The sequence below is a fragment of the Pezoporus wallicus genome, unplaced genomic scaffold (genome assembly GCF_028554395.1).
Source record: "Pezoporus wallicus isolate ANWC-B61680 ecotype Strahan unplaced genomic scaffold, APGP_CSIRO_Pwel_v1 contig_380, whole genome shotgun sequence".
Classification (NCBI taxonomy): domain Eukaryota; kingdom Metazoa; phylum Chordata; class Aves; order Psittaciformes; family Psittacidae; genus Pezoporus; species Pezoporus wallicus.
In genome coordinates, this window is record NW_026642520.1 from 48,081 (window position 1) to 58,675 (window position 10,595).

Sequence of the window (10,595 nt, forward strand, 5' to 3'; positions counted from 1 at the left end):
GTGCAAGTTTTGGTTAGTAAGATTTCTCCGCATTCTCAGTTTGGTTTTATACCTTCCTATTATTAATGCAGATTTCTCCTTGCTAATCAGTATCTTTTTTTCATTCTTCATAGCTTTTGTGTTTGCCCTTATTAACTTGCTTAAGATTTTTACCTTCTGGGAATTCTTTTTCATCCCTGTTACTTCAAAGTGTTTTGTTGTTTTTTTTTTCTTGGGTTGGGATGTTATTTTTCTCCCCCAATGTAAATTTTCAATAATCTTTGATGGGTTTTTTTGGTTTGTTTTTTCTTTTTTTCTGCATAAAGTAATATCATGCCTTACCTGAAAAATAATTCTGATGATCCTCCTCAAGACTATCTCACTAAACTTTTTTGTTTCTCGGTTTGCCTTTCTTTAATACTAGACTGCAGTTATAGATCCTCCACATTCTTCTGCCTTGCAACTTCACATGAAGTGGAAAAGCTCAAAACCACCAGATTAAAGACAATTTTCTGACATCAGTTTTTTTTCCGCAGATCCTATCATTAACTAAAATAAATTCTAAGTTATCCTTGCCTCTCACTTGCTCAGTGTCTGTTCCATAGAAGCTATCTTCTACTGTGTTCAAACTCATATCATCCCCAACATCATTGGCTGATTTTTTTTCTGATATTTGCCTATGAGAAATCACAAAAATCTGCATAATCATATGATCTTGTTACCCTTTTTTCCTGTATTTGTAGGCATTATTATACAGATTAAATTTGTACCAGCAGATTCATAATAAATTGCATCCCCATGAAGCTTTTTTCCTACCCTTTGCCGAATAATTTTCATTCTAGCAGACACTATCTCATCTTCACCCTCAAAATTAACGTCTTTATCACGCTATTGCTCAACAGTCTTTACTCCTTAACAGTTTTTAGTGCATTAACATGAAATTATTTTACCACCTTTTTGGTTCCAATGCATTTAATTCATTACTTTGGTACCTCTGTGTTCCTGTTTTCCCATAATGTCTGGTTCCAAACACTGTATCAACTGCTTCTGCTACTCTTACTGATTGAAGTACTATACAAGTGGGCTAAATCTGTAGAGTTACAAGTTGTCGTAGAAATAATCCATGTATTCATCATATCCCTTCATTTAGCTCTCTTTTCTGTTGTTCCATCCTCATTCATATACCTCTATTTGTATTCCGTATGAGGACTGTATGAGTTACTTCCAAGTTTCTTCCTTTTTCAGTTTAAAGGTTTTTAGGAACTCCTGGTTTAATAAAAGGCATATGAGAGAGAGCTTACCAAAAGGCAACACACTATAGTAATAAATAACTCTTTATTTCTCATAAATTCAGTGACATCTATTGTTTGATGCTCAAGTGCTCAGGTTTATGATGACAGCTCTAGTTCAAATATTCAGATCTAGCTTTCCAATGTAAGGAATACTTTCAGACTATGTAGCCTCCATTCAAATGGAGTCTAATTCCTTGCTGAAATCAGCAAGGAATACAGCGCTGTGTCCTTTCATGCCGGTCACGCATATACAAATAAATATTCTGCAAAACTCCACAGAACTTCAAGACATTTTACTAAAAATATAATGTTAATCAGAATAAGAATGAATGGAACAACAGCATCATAGTTCTACACTAACAACTATTTAAGCCTCGTGTGTGCTACTAGAATAATCTAGCAGTCTAACAACTTAGAAATAAGATTTTAGTAAATTGGATTTCTATTCATTACACTTTCAAACATCTCATTAGCACAGGACCAGAATAATTAAACTGAAACATGTGTACAATACTGACTTTTCCATGATAGTCTTTAACCCGATTTCAGGTTTATGAAATGTCAACTTCTCCAGAACAGTTTCATTGAAAAAGCACAGCCTAGCTGCCAATGTTACTTAAAATATCTTTCTCTCTTATGAATAAAAAAGTATTTATGTGTGTCTAATTTTGCATGTCAGGAAGAAAAATTGAATGGAAACACAGCCAGATGCTATGAGAGGCCTGAAAACCGGAAGCATATATGCAAAAAATCCCACGTATTCAAAATACAGAATTACTAGTTCAAAACAAAAATGTTTTTCAAAAATATCAAAGTCATAAGAAACTCTATAAATCATCCCTATTTATTACCTGTGAATTACGCTTATTCCATTACCATCATAAATTTCATGTGGATTATCAGAAAAGCTTTAAAGTTGGGGAACAGAGGGCAGTGCCTAGTGTGGTTTACTACTCTTCTCCTGCCCAAAAGTAGTATCTTAGAACTCAGACTAAAGCCATTCAAAAACTTCCACTGAATCAACTTGGTTTTGCATCAAAACAGGAATATCAGAAATTCTTTAATAACAGAAGTACTTTCTCCCATTGAGAAGCTTTCCAAAAGCTTCTACAAAGTCAGAAATATAACTGGTTTATGTAAGAATGTTGTTGTCTATCTAAACACCAGATTTTGCTTATTTGAGGCCTAGGGAAGGAGGACTTGAGTCACATTCCTATTATGTTTGCAAAGAGAAGAATACATCTTTTGGGGAAGGCTGAACATCAAGAAAAAGCTGATTTTTCACAATCATCCCTGGGCTTAGCATGTTGGGATGTTTAAGACAGGTCTTAAGAGCTCTGCTGAAGATACACCCGTGATGAATTCACGCATCATATGCAGTGTTCTTCCCTCTTCAGTGGGCACTAGAAAACCCATGAAGGCACAACTACGTCTAGCATTACCTTTGAGCTAAAGCGAGATTCCATGCGCTGTTCACATGGGATGTACTTTGTGTTACTGCATGCATAACATCTACTTGATTTACCTACTAAAACATACGCAGCGCAGAACAATAATGAATACACAAATACGAGCATATACGCATCTCTGAGTGTATGCAATTAAATTACCTTTTCTACTTTTGAAGATCAGAGGAAACTAAAACACCTAAAGGTAAACGTAAATCACATCACACATCACCGCGGCTACAGCCAGCTTCGCACAGAAAAACCTCCGTGTTCTGCACACCACCAGAATAACGGTAGCTCTCCCATAAACCAACGAAGACAGCACAGCCAGGAAAGCGTCGCCTACTTCCTCGCTCCCTGTCTTCGACGCTCTCCGGAACGCCGCACCCCCCGATGCTGGCCTGTCCACTCCCGCGGGGCCGCCCCGCTCTCGCCCGCGCGTCTCACCCGCCGCCCTGCGCTGCCACCTGGCGGCGCCGGGCGGCATAGCATCGCCTTTCACCGCCCCGCAGCGGCAGCCCGCGGCCTCCCCGGGGAGGGGAACGGGGGACGTCGGCAGAGTCGCCACCACGCCCCCCTATGCCCCGTGGCTAGAGTGCGCAGAGGGGGAAGGACAAGCTAAACGAACCCGACGCACAGCCGGAACCCCGCTTTCGCGGGATGCGTGCAACGAAACCCGCCGTTTCCTTTCACCGCGACCACGCAATTACCCACGGTTTTCGCGGGTGCAGCCGAGGCTCCCGCACGCTCAGCAGCGCCGGCTCCCCCCACCCGCTCCGTGCCGCTCAGCCACAGGCAGCGAGCGCTGCAGGGCGAGCATGGGGCAGGCGGCGCTGCCGCCAGCTCCCTACCTCGGGCTGCCGGGAATACAGCCCGGGGCAGGGCTGCGGGGGGGAACGGGGCCAGCGTCCGGGGAAAGTTGGCCCGTGCCGGGCAAAGTGCGAGCAAACCACGGGAGGAGCAGCGATAGTATCGGCATGTGCGTGCCTGGCGTGTCCGTGACCGCGCGTACCGATGCGCGGCGCCGAGCGGAGCCGGCTGCCCTCCGCACCGCCTCGAACGGCCGCCCTTCCCCGCGGCTCCCCCACACTCCCGTTCCTTCTCCCGCCCCTCTCTTTTCAGCACCCCCCGCCCCGCTCAGCCCCCCGCAAAGCGCCGTCGCCCCGCCCTCGCTCCCCTCCCACTGCTCTCTTCCCCCCACCCCCCCTCCCCGCTGCGCTCAGCGACTGCGGTTTGATCGCGACGCTTCGCTGGCCTGTCTCCTCCCCCCATCCTCCCCCCACCATCCCCCCGCCGTGCGGGCGCGTGCCGGAGTGCGGTGGGGGCGCACGCCCCCCGCGGCTGCCCGGGCAGGCGGGCGCGCTCCCGCGCGTGTGTGAGTGTGAGATCGCGAGCGTGTGCGCGCTCCCGTGCGTGTGTGCGTGTGCGCGTGTGCGCGCGTGTGTGTGTGTGTGTGTGTGTGTGTGTGTGTGTTTGTGTGCGCCCCTGTGCGAGCGCTGGTGTCTCAGCGCCGCCCGAGTGCGGGGGGTGTTTGCGCGCTCCTCACCGCGCTCCCGGTTGCTGCCATATACCCGCCGCCGCCCCGGCGGCTCCGCGGAGCGCCCGCGCAGCGGGGAGGCATCTTTATGGGCTGCCACCATGCTTGGGCCCTGGGGATTTCGGGCGAAGTAAGTACCGGGGCTTACTTTTCTCGCGCTCTCTTTCTCCGCTTCTCTTACTACCCCCCTCCCCCCCCCCCCACCGGTCTTCCTTGGCTGTTGCTTTTCACCCCCAAACCCTCCTCCATCCACGTCCCTGTTCCCCCCCCTCCCCAATCCGTTTCTCCTAACTCTGGGTGCTGCTCGGTGGGGCGGCGATGCCCGGCTGGGGCTGCTACTGCTGCTGTCGTTTGTATTGAAAGCTGCTTCGAGCCGAATATGCAGTGCGGTAATCTAAGGGTTGAACTCTTCGGGGGAAAAAAAAAAAAAACAACAACCCACACACAAGAAAAATCCCGATGCAAGCAACCCCTTTCCTTTTCTCCCCTCCCCCGTCACCCCCCCATCTTCCCTTCCCCCCCCAATCCGAACCTCTGTAGGGAGCTGGCGAACAGCAGCACGCAGTCATCACAGAGGGTTTCCAGGGCGGGATTGCAACCTTGCATACAGCCAGCTACAACTTTATTTTCTTTACCTCCCCCACCCTCCTTTTTTTTTCAGGGGAAGGGAGAAAGGAGGACAGAGGGAATACTGTATTTGCCTCCTTTACTAACCATAACTGAATTAAAGTTGTAAAATGCCTGGGAGTTGAACATTGACCAGGCAGGTTTTCAAAGGCTTTTTTTTTTTCCTCCGAAGAAGTGTTGGTTAATGGATGAATGGATCTGATCAAGCTGAGAGAGAATATGCTAGATACATGCCTTTGAGTGATATTTCTGCTGCCTTCATGCAGTGAAGCCTTTTGCTTTGAGTAATTCCGATCCAGTTGACGTCTGGTCAGAATCAGAGAGAGATTCACAGACTTCTGATTTCTTGCTGCATGACTGCCTTTGCTGCAAGTGCTAGGTTTGCAGCCTTGAACCTGATGCCACAGGAGATGTCTTGCAGTACTGAGACTTCCCGGGATTTTGGATGCATTCCTCCAAAGCAGAGTTGTGTCATGAGGATCGGAGCTCTGAGGTGGACAGTAGAAAATACAAGCTTGCTCCAATATCCCAGCATTTAAGCCTGGATGGTTTATTAGTCTTCCCCTACTGAGACACACAGTGCTTTTATTTTCCCTAGTCATACTGCTTTTAGGCTAGTAGAAGAAAGCCACAAGGAGTCAGAAAGACTGAAAGAAGGAATGGAAATGGGATTTGTTTGCAGCTAGGTGAAATCTGGGTATTAAATTACTGACGTAGGTCAATGGTAGGGTTTCCCTTCCACCTCTCCTTGGCATTTAATCAGCCTGGGTGTCTTCTCCCCTAAAGGATGAAGAGTACTGACAGTCATTGCTGCTTATAATCAGTAACTCTGATGCTTGGAGTGTTGGCGATGAGACATTTCCATGAGACCTATTTAGATCTCTCCACTTCTACAAGGCTAGTTTTGCAGAACGTTGGGAATAAGCGCTATGTCAGATATGGCTGAGACTATGAAGATGATCCTTGTGTTTTACATTTCTCACAAATTTTGGGTGAGTGGTTAAAACATTTCCTTTAAGTCTGTGTGTCTTTCTGTGTGTATGTATGTGTGTGTAAGAACCGAAGACCTCTGCTTGGTGGTCAGCTCTGTTTTATTGTGCATAACTCATGGGGGGTGGTATGTATCATAAAATCAATTAAAATTACTGTGAGAAGATACAGAATTTCTCTTGGCAAAGTGAACTGTTAAGTGCACTGAAGTAGGAGGTTAACGTGTTTAATCTCATTACTGAAGCATTCCTCCACAAAAGTAAGGTGGGGGGGGGCGTGTGTGTGTGCATGTCTGTGTGGGTGGGTGTGTGCTTTGTAAATGTAGAGATGGGGGGGGAAGGCATAGAAGAGTTTTAAGGAATGTGTGATGTGGGGAATGTGTCAGTGTGCTCTCTGTTGAATTAAGCTGCCGTTTTCAGCACTGAGTGTTTTTCTCGGAATTCTTACCATGGCATTTCCACCACCAGTTAAAAACCGAGGTGGAAGGAGGGGAAGACCTTGGTGCGCTGTTCACCAGAGAGGTTCTGAAGGGAAGGGGGAGTCGGGTAACAGGGGAGGTGGGAAACCTCGTAAAATGGTGCTTCTTATTCTCTTAAATTAGAACCGTGAAACTGAACTGACAGCCATTTTATGTATATTTATGGGGCTGGTCATGAAGAAGAAATCCAAGGAAGCATTGAAATGCACCCCACATGAACAGAAATAGGATAATTCCTGCTTTGACCTTACCTTTTTAAGCACCACAGGCATTTGACTGGCTAGGAGTTGCCCATCAACCTTTTAATCAATGCATGTCATCCAGTTTTTGAAAGTGTGGGAATTAGAAGTGACAGTTGTTTGGTTTTTTTTTTTCTTTGCTTAACAATTCTGCATTCTCTACCCCAGTGAAGATATACATAAACTATGTCTCCATTTTAAATTTTATGGGGCTGTGCTATTATGCTTCTTTCTTTTTTTCTCCTTATCCTACAGGGAATAAAATGTACGCTTGCTGTTCTACAGTAACTTTAGAACAGGACCTCAACAAAAAAAAATGCATATCTGGATGCTGCAGACGATCGCGTTTGCTTTAACATCGCTAGTCCTTTCATGGGCAGAAAGCATCGAATATTATGGGGAAATCTGTGATAATGCTTGTCCTTGTGAGGAGAAGGACAGCATCTTAACGGTGAGCTGTGAAAACCGAGGGATCATCAGCCTTTTTGAGATCAGTCCACCAAGGTTCCCTGTCTACCACCTCTTGTTGTCCGGGAACCTTTTGAACAGGCTGTATCCGAACCAGTTTGTCAATTACACGGGGGCTTCAATTTTGCATCTCGGGAGCAATGACATACAAGACATCGAAACTGGGGCCTTTCATGGTCTGAGAGGCTTAAGGAGGCTGCACCTGAACAACAACAAGCTGGAACTTTTACGGGATGACACTTTCCTTGGGCTAGAGAGTTTGGAATACCTACAGGTCGATTACAATTACATTAGTGTCATTGAACCCAATGCCTTCAGCAAACTGCATTTGCTGCAGGTGCTGATTCTCAATGATAACCTCCTCTCCAGTTTGCCCAACAACCTTTTCCGTTTTGTGCCCTTAACTCACCTGGACCTGAGGGGTAACCGGCTGAAGCTGTTGCCCTATGTGGGCCTTTTGCAGCACATGGATAAAGTGGTGGAGCTGCAGCTGGAGGAAAACCCCTGGAATTGCTCTTGCGAATTGATTTCTCTAAAGGATTGGCTGGACAGTATCTCCTACTCCGCTCTGGTGGGAGATGTGGTTTGTGAGACTCCTTTCCGCTTACATGGTCGAGACTTGGATGAAGTTTCCAAGCAGGAGCTTTGCCCCAGGAGGCTCATTTCAGATTATGAAATGCGACCGCAGACACCATTGAGCACTACAGGGTATTTCCACACTACCCCGGCCTCGGTCAACTCCGTGGCCACTTCTTCTTCAGCTGTTTACAAATCCCCTTTGAAGCCCCCCAAAGGCACCCGCCAACCCAACAAGACGAGGGTGCGCCCCACCTCACGCCTGCCCTCAAAAGACCTGGGATACAGCAACTATGGCCCCAGCATTGCCTACCAGACCAAATCCCCGGTGCCTTTGGAGTGCCCCACCGCCTGCACTTGCAACTTGCAGATTTCTGACCTGGGCCTCAATGTCAATTGTCAGGAGAGAAAGATAGAGAGCATTTCTGAACTGCAGCCCAAACCCTATAATCCTAAGAAGATGTATTTGACGGAAAACTACATTGCGCTGGTACGCAGGGCAGATTTTGTGGATGCCACTGGGCTTGATTTGCTGCATTTGGGCAATAATCGTATCTCGGTCATTCAGGACCGGGCTTTTGGGGATTTAACTAATTTGAGAAGGCTGTATCTGAATGGGAACCGGATTGAGCATCTGAGCCCAGAGCTGTTCTATGGGCTGCAAAGCCTGCAGTACCTCTTCCTGCAGTACAACGTCATCCGGGAGATAGAGGCGGGCACCTTCCAATCTGTCCCCAACCTTCAGCTCTTGTTTTTGAACAACAACCTGCTGAGGTCTTTGCCAGGGAACATTTTTTCTGGTCTGTCTCTCTACAGGCTGAGCCTGCGGAGCAACCACTTCTCCTACCTGCCCGTGAGTGGGGTGCTGGACCAGCTGAAATCCCTGCTGCAGATAGACCTTCACGAGAACCCCTGGGACTGCACCTGCGATGTGGTGGGCATGAAGTTGTGGCTGGAGCAGCTCAACACTGGTGTCCTGGTGGACCAGGTCATCTGCGAGTCCCCGAAGAAGTTTGCCCAGAGCGACATGCGGGCTGTCCGGGCTGAGCTGCTCTGCCCTGACTACTCCGACATTGTCGTCTCCACCCCGACGCCCTCCCCGGGCCAGCTGCCGGCCAGGACCACCCCGTCCTCCTCCACCGTGCGTCTCAACGGCACGGCGGCGGCGGGTGGCTCCGCGCCCGCGGGCGGCGCTGGCGGCGGCAGCTCCTCGGTGCCGCTCTCGGTGCTGATCCTCAGTCTGCTGCTGGTCTTTATCATGTCCGTCTTCGTGGCAGCGGGGCTCTTCGTCCTGGTGATGAAACGGCGCAAGAAGGGCCAGGGCGACCACGCCAGCACCAACAACTCCGACGTGAGCTCGTTCAACATGCAGTACAGCGTCTACAGCGGCGGCCACCAGCACCACCACCATCCCCACCTCCAGCAGCATCCGTCCCACCGCGGCGGCGGAGGCGGCGGGGGGGGCGCGGCGCTGCCCAAAGTTAAGACCCCAGCTGGGCACGTCTACGAGTACATCCCGCACCCCCTGGGCCACATGTGCAAAAACCCCATCTACCGCTCCCGGGAGGGTAACGCGGGCGAGGATTACAAAGACCTCCACGAGCTCAAGGTCACCTACAGCAGCCACCCTCTGCAGCCCGGCGGGGGTGCCCCGTCTCCCCCAGGCCCCCCGCCGCCGGCAGCGCCCGGCGGGGAGGACGCGCCGGTGCGCAGCCCCGCGTACAGCGTGAGCACCATCGAGCCGCGGGAGGAGCTGCTGTCCCCGGTACAAGACGCCGACCGCTTTTACAGGGGCATTTTGGAGCCCGACAAGCACTCCTCGTCCTCCACGCTGGGGACAGCCGGGTCCACCCTCCCCGACTACCCCAAACTCCCCGCTGCATACACCTACTCCCCCAACTATGACCTTAGGCGTGCCCCACAGTACTTGCACCCGGGCCCGGGGGACGGCAGGCTCCGGGAGACGGTGCTCTACACCCCCCCGAGTACTGTCTATGTAGAGCCCAACAGGAACGAGTACCTGGAGCTAAAAGCAAAACTAAATGCAGAGCCGGACTACCTCGAAGTGCTGGAAAAACAGACCACATTCAGCCAGTTCTGAGAAACAGCCCCCCTCCCCCTTCTGCCCTCCCGCCAGCCACAGCAGCTCCTTCTCTAGAGTATTTGTATTTAACAACCACACGCAAAACAAAGAAACGTAAATGCTGACCTCCCCCCACCTCGCCCACCTCCTGTTTCCCCCCTTTAATTCATTTTATTGTAGGGTGAAGTGCCTTGGCACAGGATTTTTCAGCTTTGGGGAATGAATATGAAAGGGTGTGCTGTTCATTTTCAGTTGTGGGTTTTTTTTTTTTTTCCCTTTTCTCAGTTTGTAGTGTGTTTGGAAGTAAGAAACCACCTATTGTATACATTGGGCACAGCACTGCCATTGTGTGTGTATCCATGCATGCTTGGGGGAAGGTGGCAGGAGGGTCTTGTCAGGTCATATTCAGGTTACAAGTATGAAAGTCATGGTCACTTTAGGTTTTTGTACAGACATTGTTTAATTTTGTTTTTTTTTCTGGTTGAAGAGTGCAGCGCACATTTTCCCCTTTTATCCATGGGCGAGTCTAAATGGCTTTTATGGAGATATTAGCACACCCCAACTTTAATACAAGGTTTCCTTTTTTTAAGGATGTGTTTGTATACTTTCTGGACTTTTGAATTAAAATATATTATGATCTTTAAAAGGATCACTGTAGATGTGGGCAAATCATTAAAGTGCAGAGATATATGATCCATAACTGGTTAGTGAAAATAACTTATTGATGAAATATAAAAAATATTTTATTGTAGCACCTATTTTTATATGTACATTAGCATTTCTCTTCACTATTTTAGGGCCTAGTCCTGCAAATTCTTACTCATTTGAGTATGTCTACTTGTGAAAGAAGCCCAAGTTTAGGCCTTCATCCTGCAAGC

At 48.5% G+C, this 10,595-nt stretch overlaps 1 protein-coding gene and 1 long non-coding RNA gene across 2 annotated transcripts; both read left to right on the forward strand.

Moving 5' to 3' along the window:
- The first annotated feature begins 4,106 nt into the window (after nucleotides 1-4,106).
- LOC130610775 (uncharacterized) lies at nucleotides 4,107-5,876 on the forward strand. The gene is made up of 2 exons (XR_008975097.1): nucleotides 4,107-4,386; nucleotides 5,670-5,876. It is a non-coding gene; the product is annotated as an uncharacterized LOC130610775 (long non-coding RNA).
- Nucleotides 5,877-6,853: 977 nt separating this feature from the next.
- On the forward strand, nucleotides 6,854-9,991 carry SLITRK5 (SLIT and NTRK like family member 5). Its single transcript, XM_057430877.1, is given in 2 exon segments — nucleotides 6,854-6,898; nucleotides 6,901-9,991. Coding segments are annotated over 2 exon segments (2,880 nt in total). The 3' UTR covers nucleotides 9,736-9,991.
- The last annotated feature ends 604 nt before the right edge of the window (nucleotides 9,992-10,595 follow it).